The 24,680-nt window shown below is 36.9% G+C and overlaps 1 protein-coding gene across 1 annotated transcript in view; it reads left to right on the forward strand.

The window, feature by feature from the left end:
• DMGDH (dimethylglycine dehydrogenase) overlaps window positions 1–24,680 on the forward strand; it is a 40,903-nt gene that overhangs the window by 4,159 nt on the left and 12,064 nt on the right. The window contains exons 3-13 of the mRNA XM_039567103.1: window positions 4,297–4,395; window positions 5,665–5,829; window positions 6,280–6,484; window positions 12,845–13,093; window positions 14,267–14,465; window positions 17,826–17,995; window positions 18,172–18,325; window positions 19,203–19,368; window positions 21,853–21,983; window positions 23,386–23,603; window positions 24,487–24,644. Coding sequence (XP_039423037.1) covers window positions 4,297–4,395; window positions 5,665–5,829; window positions 6,280–6,484; window positions 12,845–13,093; window positions 14,267–14,465; window positions 17,826–17,995; window positions 18,172–18,325; window positions 19,203–19,368; window positions 21,853–21,983; window positions 23,386–23,603; window positions 24,487–24,644 — 1,914 coding nt within the window. The remainder of the gene's footprint in view (window positions 1–4,296; window positions 4,396–5,664; window positions 5,830–6,279; window positions 6,485–12,844; window positions 13,094–14,266; window positions 14,466–17,825; window positions 17,996–18,171; window positions 18,326–19,202; window positions 19,369–21,852; window positions 21,984–23,385; window positions 23,604–24,486; window positions 24,645–24,680) is intronic.

Consider the following 24,680-nt stretch of genomic DNA (forward strand, 5'->3'; position numbering starts at 1 on the left):
CAGTGTTGATAATATTTTCCTTCAGAAAGCTAATTTAATAATGGCATTGGTATAAAATCTGACACTGATTGAAATAGAACAAAACTGATGCATAAGCATTTCAACATTTAAAAATTTCAACTATAAAAATGCTTTAAAGCATTTGTTTCAGTTCTCACAGCAAAGTGGCCATTCTTTAAATTATTTTTCCAGATCATGTTTACCTACAATAACAAAATCTCTTAGAAAAATAGAGTAAAGCCTAGAGAAAATCTCTTCAACTGCAAGAATGGTTGACTTTGAAATTCAGGAAAACACGTAGACACATTGGGAAGCCAGCTGGGCCAGAGTGAGTTCATGACTGAGTTCCAGAAAAAAACATGGTATACTGGAGATAGAGCGGGAAAAAGCTGAAAATGGGACAATTTAGAAAAGTTACCTGAGCATGTGAAGGGGATGTTAGGAAAGCCAAAGCTCAACTATATTTAAGATTTGTAAGGAAAATTTGGCAACAAGAACTGCTTCTACTACCTCATTAATAGTAAAAGACTGAAAAATGAAAATAAGTAACTGTTGCTGAATGAGGTGAGTAATTCAGTCAGAGTGTACACTAATAAGGCCTCAGTGCCTTCTTGCCTCAGTTTTCTCTGACAGGGTTTCTCAGGCCTCAGGGTTAAAGGAGAAGAGTAAATACTGGCAGTGGATGAGGACCAAACCAGGGATTACTGGAGTTATTTGGCACATGCTCGTACATTGGACCAGACAGGCTGCATCCAATAATACTGCTGATTCATTGCAAGGCTGCAGATGTATCACATTTGAAAGACTGTTGAAATTGGTGGAGGTGCCAAAGATTTTGAGAAGGGCGTATGTATGACTCTAAAAAGCCAAAGGACTGAATGGAGGAGCTAAAGGCCAGCTACCCATGGCTCAGTTCTTCAGAAAATCATGGAATGAGTCCCAGGTCCAAAAAGGAGAAAAAATGTAATTTGGAACAAGATAAATTTGCCAAGAATAAATCACGTCAGATCGAATCTGATTGCTGTCTGTTATAAAATCATTGAATTCTTAGACAAAGGGAGATCAGTGGATATCACTTACAGATTTCAGCAAGACTTTAGACACCCTCTCCTATAGTATCCATGTACTTACCTGAAGATGTTATGGTCTGTATGGCTGGACAACTAGAAAGTTAAAAGACTTTTTGCATGGCTGGGCTTAGAGGGTGCTGATGAATGGGTTATACTCTAAGCAAAGCCTGGAAATAAGTGGAGTGTTACAGGAATCTGTCCTGGGACCCATCTTTATCAGTAATTTGGAGTAGGTGATGAAGTACATGCTCATCCAAGTTTAAAGTTTACACCAAACTGACAGGAGTAGTCAATGCACTCAAGGGCAGGGCAGCCATGCTGAGGGATCTAGGCAGGCTGAAAGGATGAAAGGACAGTTTTATGGAATTTAACAAGGCCAAATGCAAAGTTCCATACTTAGCTAGGAAAGTAGAGCAGCCTCTGTCTTAGAAGACTCTCAGAGGCCAGGCTGGAAAAAATCTTGAGCAATGTGGTCTGATCTTGTAGCTGCCCCTGCTTTGAATATGAAATTTAAGAGAGATCTCCTGAGGACCCATCCAATCTTTTTGTTTCATTATAATTATAATTATTTTATTATTTTAATTTTTATATCGTGAAATCAGGTTATAGTTGTCTCCCAGCTGCACTCTTGAAATCAGAAACATTTGTTAGCTCAACCCAAAAGGCATCAAATGCTTTTAAAATTCTTTTCTTCACTTAAAAGTGTAAGAGATTGAAGTATTTATTAATTCCTGCAATTAAATACTCTTGAATATATATGGGCTTGTAGCTAAATTGCAAGTGATTTGTGGCTCATTTAGTTCAAAATGACTACATTAATAGTGACCACTAAAATGGAATTTCCTTACATCTGGAAGATACATTACTACATTTAGAAGAATAACAGAAGGCCAGAAAATGTTTACATTGCATAAATAAAAGAATACAGTAAAAGCAATATGAGGTAGCAAGGTTTGCAGGTAGAAGTAAATTAATTACTCTTAGGCATTGTACATGGCTAAAGAAATTTAGATATTTCAAGGCTTATTTATTTCTTCATTCTGTACAGACTGAAAACAGTCCCTTAGAATGTATTTTTTGAGAAACAAACAAGTTTTAGCTAAAAATTCTTCAGTGAAACAGCCCTGGGGTTTAGTCTAAGGTAAGTAAAATAAATGTATTCACAATGTGAAGGCACACATATCAAATGAGATAAAAATCACATTTAGTCAAATATCTGATCTTCAGCTGTGTCCTGTATGATGCTAATGATCCCATATGATAATAAGAAAAGAACAAGGAATATTTTTTCCAGACTATTAATTTAGCCCAGGGACTTCCTGAAAACAACATGCCTGCTTTGTGCTTGATGGGGCCCTTACTATGTATGAATCTCCCTCCTACAGGTTTGTGTGATCACTTCTTAAAATAAGACTGTTGAGGTAATGAACATTGCCAAACATACTTAGAGTCAAATTTGTGAATAGAATATAGATAAAACTGGAAAATACGATACTGACAAATGATTAATTTAACACTCTTTTCCATTGGATTATCTGGGCATTTCAATAATCTAGTGCACTATGATGTTGTAGATAAATTGAGGTATCAGAAAGATAAAATTCGTAAGAACAAAGGTAGGAACAGCTTTCAACACCATGTCTAGCATCAAGACAAACAATCAGTAATGCCAGACAGTAATGACCCTTTTGCTACGAAGATACTGAGTACCTGTCATGTCAGTGAATATGATCTATGTTTTTTGATTGAAATAGTATTTTAGTGTAAGCTATTTGCTGAGGACAATTTGAAGCTAACTTTCTGAAGAAAAAGATAGTGTCTTAGATGTGAATCTGCACAAAGAAAGATGGGACAGAAGAGGTCATGTTTTGAAAGAATGAGGATGTGTGACCTAATTAATACCATATATATTAATATAATTATAGAGAATTGTAACATTTAATAGCTTTCTAGCACAGTCAAATTAGTTGGAATTAAAATATATCTTTAAAGACCACTAAATCTTGCTTTTGTTATTCATATGTTTGCAGGTATTCCACTAGCTTTAAAAGTTAAATTCTCAAAACATGTAACACAGAACAGAGCTGATGCATTAAAATTAAGGGTAATTAATGTTTATACATACTGGGCGACTTAGAAGGAAACAACCAAAACTTTGCAATGTGTGTCACTTTTTACCTATGAATTTCCTGATGTATTTTTTTTCAGAATGGCAGTGAACTCAAAAGGTGGACTCCAGTGTCCAGCTCCCATAATGGAAGCAGCCTTAATCTATGAATAAGATCTATTTTAGTTAGTACAAAATGCACTATGTGTATAAAATATTTAAATCCGTGCAGTTATCTTGAACACCTAGGGTAATTTTACATTTCTGCTGTCTCACTTGAAGAAGGGTATTAGTGAATTGACAAGTTCAGGACATACAAAGGCTTATGCTTAACTTCAGTAACGCACTTTAATTCTGTTTTTTTAAGGGCTAAATGTCTACAATTATGAATGTCATTAGGTTGGTGCAGCCATCTCTGTTGTAGGCAGGTGAATAGTTTCCTTAAATATTGGAGAGGCTGTAATAACTTCTTGATTTTACCTTTGCATGAATCTGAAAGAACTTGACAGATTTCTGAAGTCAAACCTAGTAAAGTGATGCACAAAATATATACAATAGTTTCTTACACTACTTCTAAAATGCAACAATTGCTCTTTAACTGACACATGAGACAACTGTTGAGAATAGAAGAATATCATCTTCCTCTGCCCCCTGCTGCATACACCCCAGGAATGCAATAACTCTTGTGAAGATCTGGTCTTTCTGAAGATTTGGTTTCTTTCCCATCTCCATTTGTAAGAAGGAAAAGACCATACTACAGGACATTTAGAGTTAGTAATTTGATTTAGTTGATCAGAAATGAAGTTTGCATGTCTTTCAAAACATTTGAAGCTGTCAACTGTATAATTCAAGGAAGAAAGGGAATTATAGGAGAGAACAACTGCAACAGTATCATGGGTGGGCAAATTTGATGAGAAAAGACAGATGGAAAAACACCTGTGCAAAAACCAAAAATGGCATAAGTAGGGAAAGGACTTTATTTTTATTTTTGTAGCAGTTGGCTCTATCCACGTGTTGTTTTTCTTTATGGTATCTTGGCAGTTCCTTTTTAAATGACTCTTGGAAGGCAGGAAAGAACACTGCATTTCTAATCTATGTTGTTCCTATTTCTTATCTGAGGCTGGTTTAACTACTTATTTTCATCCTGGAATAAACCTGAAGAAAATCCACGCTTACAGCATCAAACTCTATGAGAAGCTGGAAGAAGAGACTGGACAGGTAATCCCCTTAACCTTTGAAGTGTTAATTCAGAGCAATACCAACTGCAGTAATAGTCTTACAAAAAAGTGTAGTTGATGAGGGTGTGAAGTAGGAGTATGTCCCTTTTTATTGAAATACATTCTTCTGCATGCCTAGTCACTACATTTTGTAGATAGTTTCCCAGATCCCTCTACAATTTAGGAAAATGGTGCTCATAAAACATCTCAAGACACAGCAGAGGGTCTGCAACTTTAACTTGATAAAGGAGCTAAAATAGCATCAGAAACCTGGAATGAATGGATTGATTATGATACATTCCTGCCTTAAATATGTCCGCTTAAAAATTCATGTGGTATGATGCTGTCTGTACTTGAGAAGATTGCTGCAATTCTTCCAGTCCCTTTCAGAGATGTATTTTTATTTAGTGACTTAAGGAACGGATATGCAGAGAAACACAGGGGTCATCTTTTTCATCTGGCATCTTGCAGCCATGTAGATTTAATTTACTAAACTTGTGCTTGCTTTGGATGGCAGCAGAAATTGAATTAACCTCACTGTACTAGTCTACGAATTTTATATTCTTTTTAATATTTGTCACATATATGTATGACAGATATTTTTTGTATTTGTCATAAAATGCTTTTTTCTTCTTTCTGCTACTCAGCTAGATAAGGTGCCACATCAGATTATCATTGTGAGTTCCAGTAAAAGACTTATTCAGCCCTATTATTGTCCTGTGAGGTAACATAGAAAGGTGAAGAAAAGTAAGCATTCAGTGTCCAGCTCTGCAAGGATGTTTAATTTATTAAAAAGACAAAAAAGGCGAGTGGTATTTCATTGTGTTTATAAAGGCACTTAGTTAAATATATTCTGCAACATGTCAATAGGAAATTATGCAGATGATAGACTTTAAAATGAAGTATATTATACATACTTATTTTTGAGATGTGTCTGATTCTGGTTTTGAAAGTGTGTGAGTGCATGTATCAAATATTAATTAGTTGTTAGTAAAAATGAATGTCTCGTGGCATTCAATAGATGCTTCTTGCAACTGTTTTGAAGATAGTCTGCATTAACTTAGGAAGTTAATTCGGTAACTTCTTGAAAATTTGTTTTCTCTAGGAGTCTATATCTAAGGCCTGTTTCTTCAAGGACCCCTAGCTTACTTGCATTTTTTTCAGTGATGTTAGTGGAAAAATTCCTGTAGAGTTCCCTTAGCACAGGAAAATACATATATGGCAATCAGTAAAGGTTCTTTCAGTAATTTGCTGTTTCTCTTCAATTTAGCCTGTGGGGTTTCATCAGCCTGGCAGTATCAGAATTGCTTCAACCCCTACTAGGGTGGATGAATTCAAATACCAAATGACTCGTGCTGGTTGGCACCCAACAGAGCAATATCTAATCACGCCTGAGAAAGTGCAAGAGCTATTTCCCTTATTGAACATGGATAAGGTAAAGAATCCAGTTTTATGAAATGTAACTTCCAATGCAATTAAATATTAGTCTATCAGATATATACATGGATGATCTCCTTTCTTTATACAAATTGTACAACAGATTCTTGTTTTTCAATGAAAAATAGATGTATCATAGCCTAAAGACAGAATCTTGTGAATTTTTAGTGCATACTGTACGTTAGAGTACATACTATTATTTACTATGTCTATAATACTATAATATTAAAGCATTGCAACCTTTGCATGGGAGATCTGAGCAATTTTACTTGCATAGGCCATTGTTAAGTTGTGTAGAGGCTGATATTATCATATATTTTGAAAATTTGTTTTGACTTCTTAAAGTTTATTGTATTCAAGGAAGAAAGAAAGAAAGTGTTTTTTAAAAATCAATCTAATTTTGGTAAATTTTACTTTCTTTCATTTGGGGTATTTTACCTCCACTTAGGTGTTAGCTGGCCTGTATAACCCTGGAGATGGTCACATTGATCCATATTCTCTAACTATGGCCTTGGCTGCAGGAGCCAGAAAATACGGTGCTCAATTAAATTATCCTGTCCAAGTAACTAATCTGAACTCCCGATCAGATGGGACATGGGAAGTTGAAACTCCACTTGGAATAATTCAAGCAAAGAGAATTGTGAATACTGCAGGTAGGATTTAATATAAGCATTTGAGTGCTTTTCAGATTTACGAACTAGCTGACACAAAGAACCTGTACTGAATTGTGTGGCCTACGTGTATAAGGAATATATATGTTTTTGAACATTCACTTGGTTTGTGATTTGCACATATTTCTTCACAGTATGGTGAAAATATAGCTCTTATATTAATTGCCCTTGAATGGGCTTTAAAAATATTTACTATGATTTGTCTCCAGCAGATAGTAATCAGACTGCCTTGTTAGATTTTAGTAGTAAGAGACCTTGACTGGTCTACAGTAAGTTGTGTAGAAGAGAATCTACTGTCTAGAGTCACAGAATCGTAGAATATCCTGAGTTGTAAAAGACCCACAAGGATCATTGAGTCCAACAGGATATCCCCAAGAGTCACACTATGTGCTTGAGAGTGTTGTTCAAATGCTTTTTGAACTGTGGCAGGCTTGGTGCTGTGACCACTTCCCTGGGGAGCCTGTTCCAGTGTGCAATATGTGAACAGTCCATGCAGTCCTCTAAAATGTAATGAAACATACCTAGGAAGGGAGATGGAATGTACGAATGAAGTAGAAATATCTTCATTGTTTCTTCGAAGAAACTGAGGATTTGACCTTGCCTATCATACTGTTATCTTTGTCTAAGATTTAGCTCTATCCACATATCCTTGAAACTGAAGATTTTTTGTTGTCCTTTGAGTCATATTTTAAACACGTGCTTGGCTTAACATTTTTTGCATGTAATAAGAATTGCCTAACTCAAAGGAGCTTGTATTTACATATGCGAATGTTATTCTTCATGTTAAAGAAACCAAACAGATGTTTCTGCTTCAAAGAGCTTTTGGTCAAGTGTCCTTTGGATCTGTGTTTATTTTCCTAAGCAACTTACTAGGTCTAAAAACCTGTATTCAATCTGAACTTATTCACTTATTTTTATGCTGCTTTGTACAAGCATAGAAAAATATGTTAGTGGTGAAATGATTGGCAGGTCTTCTATGAAGCATGCTTACTGCTTCCTAGTAGAAGATTTTCTGTTTTCAATTACTTGAAAACATGTTGAATATTTACCATATAGATTAAAGTTTTGCTGACTCTGCCTCAAAATGGATCGTATCTGCATTTTTAGGGCATTAGTCCTGCATACCTCCCATCGCAGTGAATAATCAGGCTTCAGTTGCAGGCTGTGATGTCTCAAGTTGACTTTCTCCCTCAGATGGGACAAGTGAACTGAGAGCAAGAATATGTCTTTATAATTCTTTTCTGCATATTTGTGGTGGAACACGAAAAGAAAATAAAAGCACCTATTTCTAGTGCAAGGCAGATAAAATGAAGAAGTTAAGCGAGACAGGGATTCTTCTTGTTGGTGGGAAGAATACCGTGATTGACAATTGGAATTATGAGGGAATTGGACTGGAAGGGGAGTAGGTTGGGAGAGCAAAATGCCTTGGAAAGATTTCTGGAGGTGTTTAGGAGCCCTGGCAGCAAGTGGAATAGTTACATGCTGCAGGGCTGGCTGAATGAGGAAGCTCAAACCGGAAGGCAACGGCAGCAGTGGGGATAACACCAGGGACATAGTGGGAAGGTATCTGATATGTTTCATTAAGGAAACTGGAGCTAGGAGCTTTTCAGACAAAATGATTAGTAAGGATACTCAAGGAATAACCATTCTCACATACTCATGTATGTGAAACTGAGTGGAAAATGGAGCTGTTTAAGCATGAAAGACTGGTGTAATATGTAATAGCAAGGGAGGGGTAGATGGGAGTGGATCTGAAGGAAGAGAAGGCTGCTGGGGCAGAACTTGACAAATGAGGGAGACTGAGTAGCCACATGGTGACAAAATAGCTAAAGAAGGATGTAAGGACTGGAATAAGAGTAGTGTTCGAGATAGCAGAAAAAAAGAGAGAAATTAAGAGAGAGTGGGATAAAATGGCTGGACTGTCCGGGGATGTGCTTTACAGGTCTTTCTTTCAGAGTCTGGATATAGACAGCCCTGTGTTAAATCATTCCAGGCTTTCAGTAGAGACCTACTGGAAAACCCATTGAAAAGTGCACTTTCTTATTTTATGCCTTCCATACATAGGTGATCACCTGCTATTGCTATATGCCTCACTAAAATAACAAGGATCTGAGGCTCTAAGCTGGCTCATGAGTCCCACATAATGAATTTTGGAGAGAAAGAGGAGTTTAGTATGCTTTTTAGACGGCAATCCACCACATAAATAGGGAAACCAAATTTTAAAAATTTATATAGATCACAAAATCAGGCACTTGGAAAATGAGAGGTGTCAATATTTGATTGCCTTTGGACTGCCAGTTAATAGCTTTCAGGCATGAATTATGGAACAGCATTCAATTACAAAATCACAAGCTCTCTTACAAATATGATCCTTATGTCATTTGTTACACAGTGTGGATATATTGGTCTGGAAGTGATCCAAGATTATGAAATGGAAAGGCAGCTCTCTTGGCAATCAGACTTATTTAGGCCACAAACTTCTACACACTCATTATTCCTAACTACTGGCTCTGCATCATATTGATGAAGTATCACAGACATAGTAATTTTCTTACATTTTTGTGGTGTAGTTATCTTTCTTTAGCTAATATATCAAGTTGATATTAGGCAGGGCGTTCTGGTAAATGCTTTTCAGAACTTATTTGTAAATACTAGAATGCACCCTTGTGAACTTCTCATAATTTTTTTTTATTATTTAATAAGTTATTAAATCAACAATATATTTACATAATTCTCCTGTGTAGTTAACTGTTCAGCAAAATGAATATTTGAAGCACATACTGCTTAACATTCTAGCTAATGATGTAAAATCAATACTGTATAACACATCTCTTATAAATGTTTTCTCAGATAACATTCATTCTTTTTCTCAGCCTTGCCTCATTCCACTATGATCATGACTTGTATAATTTTAGGCTCATGTTGCAGAGAAAAATACATCAGAAGGTTCTTTACATTCCCTCTCCCGCTCCCTGCCTCACCCTGCAACTGACATCTGCTGCAGAACTGGAACAAACTAGTTTCAACCAATCTTTAGCTGTTGCTTATGTGAGATTTCCGTTTTAGAAGAAAGCAGATGCCTAATAAATAATCCCTGTCATGAAGTAACTATGCTGAACCTGCTGAAATTATTTGCAGCCTATTTAAAATGGAATGTTTGATTAAAGCCTGCAAAAATAGTGAATTTGATTTATATATACAGAGTGGATGGGTGTATATAAGCATGTATTTTCAGACATGTACGAGCTGTATATACAACCATTTATATGTAAGTAGTGGTAGAAGATTGTCTTTTTCAAAACTAAGAAATAGTCAGATTACATACTTCAGCAGATATGCTAAGTAATACTAACACGAAATAGTTCAGCATCAGATGTTTGCAGTGTCTACAATTTAATCTTCTCAAATATCCTAGAGATATAATGTATGCCTTCATTTATCTCTACTATGTCTGATAGGACTTGACATCTGCTTCCAATTAGAATTTTGTTTCAGAAAATGTATTCTTCCTTTTGCCATATTTTTGTTCAAAAACCTTAAACAAAGAAACTGTAATATTTTTCTTTTAGTATATGTCACCTTTTGATATTTTAAGCAATTAAAAAAGCAATTACTCTAACTGTGACTTTTTTTAGAAGTACAGTACTGGAGATTTTATTTTAAACAAACTTAAACTATTCGTCTCTTACTTAAAAACATTTTAAAATTAGCTGTGTTTGTAATGTTATTCTGCAAATCTAATTGCTAAGAAATTTCTTCTTATTAAGAAAGAAACAAAGCTAAGTTTCAAAGACCTAATTTTCTGCTACTTCACCTTTTCCTCTCCTCTGTGGATCATTAGCTGACCTTACCTTAAAATAGTTTTATTCATAGGCGACATGGAAATGCCTAAATCAAAAGAAGTTCTCTAAAGACTTTTAGCCACGTGTGTTGTGTGTAATGAAGGAAACCCTTGCATAAGTGCTAGAAATGCTGATTCATTCAATTGTTTTCATTGTCTTCTGTATAGGAGAATATAAGTCATGTTTCAGCAGCCTTAAAGGATGTTTTTGATCACTCAATCTATATGATTATGGCATGATCATCCCTCTACCAATTTAACTGGCATAACAAGTGTTCTGGCAATTAGTCTTGTCCAAATGGTGAGGTGCCGTAAAGAAGCAAAATGATAACTGCAACAGGTGCTGGTTTCTAGCATTGACAGGACAGGGGCTTTTAGCCGAACAGATCTCTTGAAAGTGATGCTGGATTTCCTCTGCTGCTTTGCCTTGGCTGGCTGTCAGTAATTGTTAAATGAGCCACCACAGAAAACATTTTCCTTGGAAAAACTGTGGATGTTAGACCCTGAGGCTGGTTTGTAATATAAGAGACTGACAGCCATCCTGGCATGGGGGAATGGCACAAGGCCAGCGCAGCCCAATTCAACTTTCCTAATTGTCCTGGCTTTACGCCATGCCAGAGGTGAGAGAATGTATTCCCCAGCCGGCTGCTCCCCATAGGACAGGGAGCCAAGCAGGGTAACTGCAGCTGGGGTCAGCCTGCAGTCCAGGCCTCCAGATGGACTTGCGGAGATGAGGCACAGCCAGATCTGTAGTGATGAAGCCCAGCTGAGGCCACAGTCAGAAACAGGCCTGGTGACGCTAATCGAGGTCAAATGGTGACCAGTAATCAACAGGCAGACTGTAGAGTTGAGACTGAGCTGAGGTCAAGCTGAGAAGTAGTCCATGAATCAAGGTCTGGATCAATGTATTCCATGGCCAGGCACAGGCATGGTTGTGACAGAGCTGTAAACAGGCACACGATCAAACCAGCTCAGACAGGTTCTGAAGGACCTGAGCTGACCTGGAATGGGACTCCTGTGCCCATGGGTATGGGTGGAAGTCCCAGCTGAAGCTATTCAGGATCATTTATACCTTTTGGTGCCCCCAGGGCACTGAGAAACTTTGACCAGGTCTTGGTGAGTATGTAATTGAAGAGAGAGGTAGGAGAATTTGGTTAAGACAAGTAAGCAGCAAAAAGAAAGAAAAGTTGCACATTAAGCTGGGCAGCATGAAGTGTATGTCCCAGGAGAAGGGACAGCTGTGTTAGGTAGAAAATCTTGCTGGAGATATTTTGTTTTAAGCAGTTTGTAGTCAGCTGGTTACACAGGAACCAGGCTGACCTGCCTTCTTTTGCTTGGTGTTGTATGGCACATAGCCTTTTACTTGGAAAGCCCTGCTACCTCTTCTTTGTCTTTCATTTTGTCTTCCTCCAACCCTCACTACCAGACTCCCCTGAAAATCTTATTTCATTGGATTTTCCCCTTTCACTCCCACACTTGAGACATCTGATTCTTGATCTAAAAGTCCGGAGAGTGGGCCTGAGGGATATTCAAAGCATCTTAGAGCAGCTGCCATTCCAGCCAGTTGTACCTGTCTGATTCCCAAGTCTGTTATGTTCCAGCCTCACAGCAGATGTAAGCCATGATGCAGAGCCCAAACCAGTGCTTGGCAGTTAAGTGGCTTCCACTCTCTTCTTTCTGACACAGGTGCCTCACTAAGTGAATGTGCCTCACCAGCTTAACCTTAATAGAGGAGAATTAGGTCTTCCCTAACTTCTGTCTCATGGTAGGCATGAAGGATCTTGAGCCAGTTTCGGAGGCAGGGAAATTGTTGCTTGCATTTTCTGGTCACACTCTGTATCAGAACTTCTAATTGGATAGCTGTGGGAGAGTACACTTGACTATTCACCAATACAAACATAATAATGAATTGATTGCTGTGTGAGTGACATAATTAATGCAAGTCACATGATGCATGTGAAAGAGGAGAGAAACTCCAATTCTTGAGGTCAGCTGCCTGAAAAGTACTGCCTTAGTCTGTTGGGGTGTTAGGACTTGACTACTGTCTTGGTAAAGCATACTAGTTCATTTGGTTGATAGTAAGAGGCTTGGTTAACACTTATGATGTGAATTAATTTATTCTGGTTTTTAAGTGTCTCTAACTTTGCTAGGAGTACCTTGCAGACCTACTTTGCTGAAATAAGCCATGGGGTTTGTGGAACTGTTAATTAAATTATCCTCTGAACTTTTAGAAGCCTAATTTATAATTTACCAATCATATTTTTTAATATGTGTATACTATAATAATATATAGTAGTATAATTAGGGAAAAAGGCCATGGAATTATGGAGGGAAAAATATACTAGATAATATGAAAAGTAAAGTGAAAATTACAAGTATGGGGAAAAAACTTGTCATACATAAAAGCACAATGTTTACTGGAAATACTTTACTGACATTTTCCATTCACTGAAATTAGAGCTTGAATATTTTTATTTTGGTTTTGTTTTCTTCTTCTCTAGGCTTCTGGGCCCGTGACATAGGCAAGATGATTGGCCTGCAGCACCCTCTCATACCTGTTCATCATCAGTATGTTGTGACATCAACCATCTCTGAAGTGAAAGCCCTAAAAACAGAATTGCCCGTGATTCGTGACTTAGAAGGGTCATATTATCTAAGGCAAGAAAGGGATGGTCTTTTATTTGGTCCATATGAAAGTGAGGAGAAGATGAAACTGCAGGAGTCATGGGTAACAAATGGAGTCCCACCAGGTGATTAAGAACATTACATCTTTAAACATAACAAGCACTAGCACACATTAAAATGTGCAGAAATCCCAGGCTGTCATGCTGCCTTATGTGATGGAAAATACAAAATATTTGCAGTGCATAATTGTAGTGCAAAAACTTTTTCCAAGGACAGTTGTAACTCTAATAATAAAAGATAATAAAAATACAAATGTAACAGAAGAAAAGCCTACTACAATGTAGTTTTAGCCTACTTCCTGAAGTGATGTTGTGTGTTGTGATTAGAGGCAGTCACCAAATCTGTGATATATAGCCCTTTTTGCCTGAACAGAGATTTTTCTAAGTTACAATTCTCTCCAGCATGCTGACAGGGGCTCTTTATTGTTACCCCAGAGATAATGTGGTTGTCAAATAGGAACAGCAAAGGAATATTCTTAGACAAAATGCTGTGCTTGGATATAAGTGCAACAGAGCTGTAGGTATGTCTAGAAGACAAAAATACCCTATGTCATACAGCTTCTTGCGCAAAAACGTTAGAAATTGTTGTGTTATATCCAGGCTCCAGCTTTCCATTCACTTCCAGACAGAAAGTTATACTAAGTCATTATTGTTGCTGTTATTAAAAAACACAACATTTCCTAAGGTAGGGCAGTTAACGTGGTTCAGTTTTGGATAGCCCTCTCACAGCTTCCTGAACTTACTGTCTCCAGTAGCATCAAGTGCCTCTACAGAATAATCAGAATGGTCAACCATGCTTAGAGCCCAGACTGAGGGGTGAAATATACCCAGAAATTCATATGGTTTCATGGAAATCATAAGCAGATACAGGAAGTTATCTTTTTTCCCCTCGTCAAATTATTGGCATATTGAGAAAAATACGTGGGCCTTATTAATGTAGAAGAAAGCTTCTATGTGTCTTCACTTCCTTTCTACTTCATTGTTGAATTGTCATGACCTTAGGGTTAAACAAATATGTATAAAGGATAGTATAATTGCAGTGACAAATAAACTTGATCCTGCAGGTAACTAGGGTTTAATGCACACCATTTTTCCTGTGTAGGATGGCAAAGGCCTGAACATATGCACTGATTATTCCCATAAAACTTTTATGTATATATAGATACCATAACTGTATTGAAAATGTATGTGTTCTCTGTGTAAGTAAGTATATATAATAAGAGTCAAATATTTGTGCAGGTTTTGGAAAAGAACTCTTTGAGTCTGATTTAGACAGAATAATGGAGCATATTGAGGCTGCTATGGAAATGGTCCCCATTTTGAGAAAAGCGGACATCATAAACACAATTGCAGGTCCTATCACCTATTCTCCAGACATTCTTCCTATGGTGGGACCACATCAGGGTGTCAGAAATTACTGGGTAGCTATTGGTTTTGGGTGAGTAAGTTCTTTGCAACAACTTTTGTCTGTCATATTGTTAAAATGGTAGTCAGCTCAAGCTTTGTGCATTTTTATGGGCTTGGGAGTTGTTTTGCACATATTTTTTGTTAAATGTAATTGGAACTAGTCTTAATAACCACAACCTGTATCATGTAAGCTCATCCTTCTCTCTTACTTCACTAGTCTCAGTAATTTTTTGTTTCCTCCTTTTAATGTGGAGGCCAATATCTGTGACATTTTTTGAAGCAACAAGAAATCGTAGTACTTTGTACTGTCTGTGCAGCAACTTGAAGTCACAAAAGTACTGAGTTTGAAAGTATACTTTCCAGTTAATTTTACTTCTTGCTTTGAATTACACTGTATTTAACAGTTGTTTGTTGCATGTAAAACTGGTTTCACTGAAGTGGGACAAAAATGAATGTGCAATATAGAGTTTTGTGTGAAGACTTGAAAGTGTATCAAATAGAAGACATTCCAGCATAGCATGTGACTGACTGCTCTAGTGATACAAATCCAGTGTATCTGACTGTTGAAAGTAGAGCAGAAAAATTACATTGCAGAGTATCGGAGGAAAGCAAGTAAAGAGGGCAGTGCAACAATAGAAATAACTGGTTTACTGATGTCGTTCTCCCACCTGGTATGGTGTTTTTCTTGAACGTGATTTACATCGTATTTATTATGGCTACACTGGAGTCAGTGGTGAAACACCCACATCTCTTTAATTGTCTTAGTTTGACCATTGATTCAGGATGGATAGAATGAACCAAATACAATTCCAAGCACGTTATTGAACACATTCTGTGTACATTGTTTTTCCAATTGCCTAATTTGCTGTTCAAAATCCAGCTCAGCTCTTTCCAGTTTTCTTTCATTCCAAACCAAACAAACCCTCAGATCATAAGATAAGGCAGTATCGCTAACGTGCTTTCTGAGGCCCTCAAAATAAAAAAGCTTGGTAATTTTGCAATGATTCATTGTGAAAGGTATTCACCTTTGCTGCTTGGATTTAAAAAAAAATAATGTTATCTTTCAGTAACATTTGCAGAACTTATAGTTACAAAAGCGGTTTGCCTAGACCTTGTTCACCAAAAAGACTGTTTAAGTTCGTTGCTCTGTGGCTAGACTTTGGAGCATGTTTTTCTTTGTTGGTGTCAGTGGGAGCAGAATCAAATTCCATGTATAAAAAAACTGAAGACTAGTGTTACATGTTTAATTTTCTTTAAACAACTTGTTCTGGGAGTTTGATTAATCTCAAAATGTTTAGACACAGGTCACAATTATGTGGCTGTCATTGGATTACTTTGCTTTTCAGGGACTTTTGACTCTCTGTTCTATGCTTCTGGGTCACTGCAGTGTTTCTACCAGTGTTGTAATTTTTTGTGTGCATTAGCAAATCCTTATCTCACAGTCAGCTAGCAGGGACATTGTGACAGAGGACTTAGTGCTTTTAGATTAGAGGATTTTTATTATCTAAAATTAGCAGCTTGCTAGGCATTTTAACATGCAAAGAAGTTAAGTATAGTTCGCAGAGTTTGTAGTGCTATTTATTATTAAGGTTGCTCAATGCTTCTCATTTTTAGTTACTTATAGCTTTGAAAATATTAACAAGAGTAGTCTAGGATTTTATTCAGAAAACTTTAATTCAAAGCAGTGAAACCATTCCATAACCCGGGACGAAGACTCCAGAAAAGGGACCACAGTGTGCCGAAACTCAGATTTCCTAGGAATAGGAACGGAATGACTTGAAAGTGGGTAAGAAGGAATAGGAATGGAATGACTTGAAAGTGGATAAGAAGCAACGACTCATAAGTAAGACGCAGGAATGTGACAGGGACAATGGGAAGTTAATCTGTCAGGGATCGAAAGGAGAGAAGAAAAACTGGAGAAAAACAGTACATGTTCATTAAGGAAATTTTCTCTACTTCATAAAAAGGCTGAGATTCCTACACTGTATCACTCTTTAGAGCTACTTGTAATATCCTATCCCTGAAAAACATATTTCATTCTTGTGCAGCAGAATTGCAGTGGTTGTATTTACACAATCAGCTCCCTCTTATCAGAGGTAAAGAGGGATTTGGGCACCCTGTGTAATGTAAAATCTTTGATAATGTAGGCCCAGCTAAGAGCACCAAAATCAATGGGTTGCTCAGTCAGTGCTGCAAAACTCTGCAGAATGCAGAGACCTCTCAGTCCAGTAGCAGGGCTGTACCTGTAGTAGCTGGGCAGCCTCCCCTGCACTCTCTTGCTCCTGGGGTTACCCTGTCATCAGCTCAGCAGTCCTCAGCTGAAGCTAGAAGTCCTCATTGTGTTTGGTTTGTCACTACTCACAATCACACAGCGATCTCTTTGCTGTTCTCCTTTGCTTTTGGCTGCAGTGAAGGGCGCAGGCAGACTTGAACTGGCTAAGATTTCTTCTGGAGCTGTACTTGAAGGCATCATAAGCTTTCATGGTACCAAAACTTATACCCATGAATAACTAAAAGTTGCTTAATTGAATTAACACCAGCAACAGCTAACTCTTCTGTAGTGGCAGTTTACAAACACTCATCCTTCCTGCATCCACTGCGCTGACAGAAGTTTGCGCTGAGTCTGAAGATTTGTGCTGAACTGCACTGTAGTGACTGTAGTTGGCAGAATTATTTCATGTACTCAATTTTTTATGTTTCTATTTTATTTAGATAAATAATTAAATAATGGATAAGATACCCTGTCAAAGTAATATCATTGACATTACGGATTCATTCTTCTTATGCATATGCTTTAAAATTAAATGATTACTTCTTTTTTTTTTCTTGGTGAGGTCCTTGCCTATTTTAACTGAAGAAATAGAATTCAGATTGCAAAGTTGGTGACCAGGAATTTAAGTTGGTTTTAGCTTCATTATTCTGCATGAGTGTGTATGGTTTAATTGCTGCATGTTAATATAAACTTGATTTGGAACAACTGTTTCTTCAAGGATTTTTCTGTTGTGCTCATGGGAGCATTTCACAAACAACTAAGAATTAATTTTCACATCTCCTAGATGGAAAGATATTTTGGCAATTTTTTTTGAAGACATGGTGGTATCATAGATGTATCAAAAAAAGTTTTAAATCATTTGGTAGTAATGATTATTTGTCATTAAACTGCGACTGCTGTACATTACCAATGACATTCTGCTGCTGATAGTGGAGATGTAGAAATATCCACTAATACAGTATTTAGTCTTTGAAAATAAGACAAAACAGAGCAAATTTTTAAAAAAGCTTTTAAAATTTAAAATACTTTGAGGTCCATGTTAGTAGTATATGTTAGTACTGATTTTAAAAAGCAAAACAGAAAAGACTTGTCAGTGCAGGATTTTTTCCTGTCTTTAAGGTATGGCATTATACATGCTGGTGGTATAGGAAAGTACCTCAGTGACTGGATCCTTGAGGGGGAACCTCCATTTGACCTGATAGAAGTAGATCCAAACCGCTATGGAAAGTGGACCACTACAGTATACACAGCAGCCAAAGCAAGAGAATCTTATGGCTTTAATAACATTGGTAAGAAGATATATTTTTAAATACATTTATGTCCTGAAGATGAATTGCAGCAAAGCCTCTATCTAGATTTCTCTGTTTATAGATGTGTTTTCTATCTTGGATGATGATCTTAGTATGCTATAGCTTTTGGTGATTTTTGTTTTGTTTTGTTTTGTTTTGTTTTTTTCTCACTCTAGTTGGTTACCCTAAAGAAGAAAGATTTGCTGGGAGACCAACAGAGAGAACCAGTGGGCTGTACGATTTGCTAAAGTCAAAATGTTCAATGGGATTTCATGCAGGATGGGAGCAACCTCATTGGTTCTACAAACCTGGAGATGAGACTGGATACAAGTAAATGAAAGACTACTTTTTTTTCTCCCCTGAAAAATTTGCATGATAGCAACAGGCAGGCAATTTAAATTAAATGAGAAGCATGCATTTATCATTAATTTCAGGAACAGGTATCTATTAGATTGATGTTCCATTCTTGCTTTTTCCATTGTTTAGAATACATTTTATTCTGATAATGCAGACATTTCAAAACACACATGAAGGTATCTTGTAACTGTTCTAGGTTTGAGATACCAGGAAGCAACCTAGCTCAAGGAAGAGCTTGGAAAACAACTTGTTCATTATAAACGTGTGTTTTTCTCCATCTCTTACTATTTGACCAGCAGCACAGTATAATATTTTCTTGAAAAAGTTCATTCTTCTCTGTGTAAGTGTCTGGTGAGGAGGAGCCCTATCTTCTTTTGGTATTTTTTTCCCTTCTCTATGTCTGCCCACCCTGCCTGCATCTGGGAGTTTCCAGCAAATAAATATTTTCTATGGGGATATTGGAGCCTAATCTAAATGAGGCTCATAAAGGAATAAAGAGACACATTTTTCTGTTCAGAAATAAAGCCTTTGAGACCTTAAACTTATATAAATGATTAATCAACAAAGTATGCTTAAATTTACTCATGACAGACTTATTCTAACACTTGAACAGTTCAGTTTATTATACGAAGTGGCTGATATAATATCAACCCATATCTTTCTGTGTTGTTAAAGGATTTTAATTATTAAGCTGTGTTAAACTAAGGAAAATATTGGGTAAGGTACCTACAATTAGAAAGTCTATCTCTTTTGGATGATTATTAAACTGAAAAAACTGAAGACTACATTTTGCTGAAAAGAGCACAAAATTTCTAAATTGTGTTTTATGTGTCTAAATGCTCTGTTTCAGACCCAGTTTTCGGCGCACAAATTGGTTTGACCCTGTGGGTCGTGAATATAAACAGGTTATGGAAAAAGTTGGTGTGATTGACCTGTCACCATTTGGCAAGTTTAAAGTAAAAGGCACAGACTCTGTTAAGCTACTTGATCATCTATTTGCAAATGTTGTTCCAAAGGTAAATGGGACAGTGGTAACTGTTGTAATCTAGAACTTAGACAAGATCTGTTTCAGATATGGAAAATGAAGCATAATACTATTCCCGTATATCTCAGATACCAAATACACAGATCCTTTGGAGAAGTTTCTGTGTCAGACGTATTGCACTCAGTTAAGACCACACAAGTGGAGTTTATACTAGGGTACTACCTAGTACCTAGTAGTAGTTTATACACAGAAGTACCTTTTGGCAGAGATCATTGAATCAGAATGGATGAGGTTCGAAGGGACCTCTGGATATCATCTTGTCCAACCCGCTGTTGGACAAGTATCACATGGAGCTCGTTGCTAGGAGTTTGTTCAGATGGCTTTTGAGTTAACTGGGCAACTGGTTCCTATGCTTAGCCACTTTATAGTAAAAAATGTTTCCTTATGCTCAGACGACCTCCTGTGTTTCAAATCTTCTCCTAAAAAGTGCAAGTGAATCTTACATGGAATTTTTTTACAGTAGAATAGCTTGGCAGCTGCCTGCCTAAATTGTGGCAGCTCGAGCAGCAGAGCAGAACAGTGGAAGGGGCTCTGACCATAGCTGAATGAATTCCCAAGGGAGCAGCTATGTTGGCTTTTTTTAAATGCAACCTATTGTTTTCCTCCACTCATATTGACTCTGCTTTACAGCTGGCTGCCTGGTGCAGGCAGGGTTGCAAATATTCAGGAGATTCTGCTTTCACCTTACATGTATCGTTTCTTCACGAGACGGCTGTTCCTAGATCCTCAGAGTATGATCCTGTTCTCAAAAATGGCATACCATGACAAACTACCCCGGGTTTCTCATTCTTGGTCTTAAAGTTTTGGTAGGGCTCCATGAATTCTTTTTATTTCCTGCTTTGTGAACCACTCTTCTGTAGTGTCTAACTTTAGAGATACACCTCCAGCAAGTAGATTGTTCCTTTCTGAAGTGACCCTGTGGTTCCAGGATGACTTGGGGTCGGTCGTTTCAGCACAGAATTTCTCTAAGTACTTGCAGTAGGTGATGGTTTTTGTTGCTTCAGACACCAAAGAGAGAAAACATAGGGAAACAACAAGTACACTGAGACTGTAGTTTTGAAGATAGAGAAGCTCTTCTGAAAGGTTAAAGTCAACTGAATGGGAAGGCACAAGATTGATATCCTAGGAGAAAGAAGAACTTGAATTGCCATGTAGTCATTTTTTACTGTATTAATTTTGTGATAACAATATAAATTGAAAGTTTGTCTTCAGTCTAGCTTGGGGTAGAGGCAGAGTAACTGCGTAATCAGTGGACATGGATAACACTTGCTGAATATATTTATGTGGTACAGGGAAATCCAGATTAAATAGGAAATTATGAGAACAGCCAAGTGCTTTCTATGGAGTTTAATCAGCTATGGTAAGGGAAAGTTAGGGGGCAAAGCAGAAGGTGCAGTTTATGAGTCCACTTAAAAATCCAGCCTTCGTAACAGTTGTTATTTAAGCTGCCTGATTTTTAGTACCATTCATGCTTGCCTCCATCATAAAATAATCCAGTGGAGTTACCAGAGATATACTTGTATTGCAACTGGACTGAGTGTGACCAGCATCAGGTCCTGAAAATTCAACTATATGCCTGTAATATGCCAGTAACTATGGCATAATTAATTAATGTAATAAGACCTGAAAAATAATCTTAATATCAGAAATATTTTTCAGGTCTCTGTTCATTGTATGGAATCTGGCCACTGACAGGGTTATTGACAAGGTTCTGTGAAAGTAAAATGAAATAAAAGAGACTAAATTCTGCATCTGAAACCAGGCCAGCACAACAGCCATGGCACATTCATATTTCTGTTTCTATGGATGATATATGTATGAACATGTGTGTGTTTTATGGTCACTGCTAAGTAACTGTTACCTGAAATTTTGTCTCTAGGGACTTTTGTCTCTGATTCAAATGTGCAGAGATATAGATTCATAGTCAGCAACTACAAAAAATAGAAAAGCATATATAAATCAGGGCCACAAAAGCATAAGCCAGCTCAGTATTTCTCCCTTTATAGTAAGGGGAAAAGCGTATTTTATTCTCTTGGGACCTGAAAACCTTATTGACAGGATTGAAAAAGAATATTCATGTCAATTACATGGAGAATTTTTTATTTAGATGAAGGAAACAAACTAAAGTTGATTGAATTTGAATTGAAAATGCATTCTGAAAACAAATGTAGCCTAAGACTGCCTTGTGTAATGCATAATTAAGAAATATTTATAAAGGTCTTGATTTATCTTATTTTTAAAATTTCCATTTTTTCTATAAAGGAAGAAGTGAAGTTTCTACTCTAAAGCTTAAGATTGGCCAGCTGTGTATCTCTCCACTCCTATTCTGGCATAGCAGAGCAAACATTAAAAAATTGTTTTTTCAAATAAAGAAAAATAACCGTGTATTTAATGACGTTTAAGAATTCAAAGGTTTTATTTTGCATTCTTAATAATCACAAATTTTACTCTGTAGGTGGGTTCCACAAATATAAGCCATATGTTAACACCCAGAGGAAAAGTTTATGCTGAGCTAACCGTGTCTCAACTGTATCCTGAAGAATTCATGCTTGTAACTGGGTCAGGGTCAGAACTCCATGATCTGAGGTTAGTGTATTTTAATGCAGTAAGTACATAGTGCTGTACAGTCACATTAGTACAGAAACATTTTTACTGAGTTCCAAATTCTCAATTATTACTCAACAACTTTTTCACAAAGTTCACGAGAATTCTACTTCTTTATTGATTTTAGTTTCTTAGAAAGTTGGTTGACTTGAATTCCGAAGTATAAGCACTTGGATATTGGATTATCGCTGATGTAAAAAGATGGAGAACTTGCTAACAGTTATGTAATATACTTTGTTGGAGGTAGTTCTTGTTTTGTTGTTGAACCTGTTTGTCTTTGGCATTGTATGATGTAACACAGCACGGCTGTTCCTTTCTAGTGTGTTCTCTTACGCAAAAAAAAGAAAATTGGCTCTTAACAGGGATGACCCCAGAGGCACTGACCTGGCCCATACAGACAGGCAGTGCAGTCTTTGTGATACTGTGGTACTGTCTTCTGCTTTGGGCTCTGGGGTCACAGAGTGAAACAACAGAAAGAAAGAAAAAAGTAGAAGCAGTTGCAGGATGACTTCACAAAATAACTTTTCATAGATGAGCATTGGAATTGACATTTCTAGTGCTCGTCTTCACTGGAGGCTGCTGGCAAATCAGTTAATCAAAATGAATCAACACATTAAAGACTGAAATGCCCTAACTGGCAAAGAATAATGTACTGTTTCATAGCAGCCTCACAGTAATCAGTAGGAACATCGCCACATTCAGGAAACAAATGGCAGAGCCAGATCTAACGTATTTAATTCTACAGATTTTCGGCAGTCCTGTTTGGTACTCGCTAGGCCTGAGATCTTATAATACTGCTTAACAATGTAGTACTCTGTAAGATTTTTAAATATACCCATTTTATTTATTTTCTGAGCTTCCTGAAAGATAATTTGCAGCTGTTGTTTTGGATTAAATCCAAACTGAACTTGCTGCCAATACTTTAAATGTTGTATTCAGGAAGGAACAAACCTGCTTGTACATTTCTGTTGTCACAGCAATTTATTTAGAGACTTCCTGTGTTCATCGTGTTTATTCCTTACTCTTTTTGTATCTTGACATTTTATTAACAGATTCTGGATCCAAAACCAAATCAGTCATCATTGTAGGAGATCACTTATTTCTCTTACCTTAAAAATACTGTTCTACCCATTTAAATGCTGTTCTTTCCTGGCTGTATCTCAGATGCCTGTGTTCCTGTATCAGTGTCTCACCAGAAAACTCTTTTTAACATCAAAGTTGGATTTGTCTATCTAATGTAGCACATAGTTTTTTTGGTTTTGAGAGTGTGGGACTGGGAGCTGCTGGGGAAATGAACACTAACAATAAATAACTCCTAGTAAAATCTTACTAAATTCATTTTTTTCAAAAGAAGTGTAACATCGGTGTTGTGTTTTATGTTCAGATGGATAGAAGAGAAAGTAACAAGAGATGGATACAAAGTTGAAATAGAAAACATGACAGATGAGATGGGAGTACTTAGTGTAGCAGGTCCGTATGCACGACAGGTCCTCCAGAAACTGACAAATGAAGATCTCAGTGACACTTCGTTTAAGTTTCTCCAGTGTAGACATCTGAAACTTTCCAATATTGCTGTTACTGCCATTAGGATATCTTACACAGGTAAGCAATAGAAAAAACATACACTTAAGAAAAGAGACAATGAATAAAATAATAAGTGTCACTAAAGTTATGTTGAAATCTAAGTCTCATCATGTATTCATAAGAAGTAGGTTTGTTACACTTTACATATAAGTATGGGTGGAATCACAGTACATTGATTTTCAAATGTGATATGGTCAGGGTCTGTGCTGAGTTTTCCCAAGACCTTTTTCTCTAGAAATAGCCTATAGTGTAAATATTGATTTTGCAAAACAAAAGGCCAGTTCTGATAACCTCTTCGGTATTTGCTGCAAAACCAGCGTCAAGAATTGGTTTTGGTTTACTGTATATTAGTGTTTGTAATGTGCCTTGAAAATGTAATGCTGTAGTGCTTAATGTTTGGCTTTCCCAGTTACTTTTCACTTTTATTTCTTTTTACATCCATTTGGAGTGTAATAGACTGAATTCAGAGCATTCTGAAGCAGCTGAAGTCTTCGTAATTCATATTCTCTTTCTGTTGTGCTAAATATGTTACAATACACTCATTCTTATTTACATTCAGTTACATTTGCTGTTCACTTGCCAAGTCATCATCTGTTTATAATGTCCTTAATTTATCATTGTGACTTTGTTACATGACCTTTTCTTATCAGTTATTTTGATGGTTTTTTTACCCACAGTTTTCAGTTAACAGTTTAAATTTGAATAATAGTACCACTGCTTAAATGTAGGGAACAAATCCTCTGGTAGTTCTTGCTGGGAATTAGATTTGCTATATGATAGAATTGACTCTACAGTGTGAATTAAGAGAGCATTGACTCTCACTTTTGACCAAGGAAAGGAGTGTATTTATTAGGATCATTTAACTGAGCTGATAAAAATAATAATCTTGTTTGTGTAACAGGTGAATTGGGCTGGGAGCTCTACCATAGAAAGGAAGATTCTGTACCTCTTTACGGTGCAATCATGGAAGCTGGCCAAAAAGAGGGAATTGATAACTTTGGAACATATGCTCTAAATGCTTTAAGGCTGGAAAAAGGTTTCCGAGCCTGGGGAGCAGAGGTCAGGAAATAGAACTTCCTTATTATTCTTTCTGGA

This window comes from Corvus cornix, chromosome Z, assembly GCF_000738735.6.
Source record: "Corvus cornix cornix isolate S_Up_H32 chromosome Z, ASM73873v5, whole genome shotgun sequence".
Classification (NCBI taxonomy): Eukaryota; Metazoa; Chordata; class Aves; order Passeriformes; family Corvidae; genus Corvus; species Corvus cornix.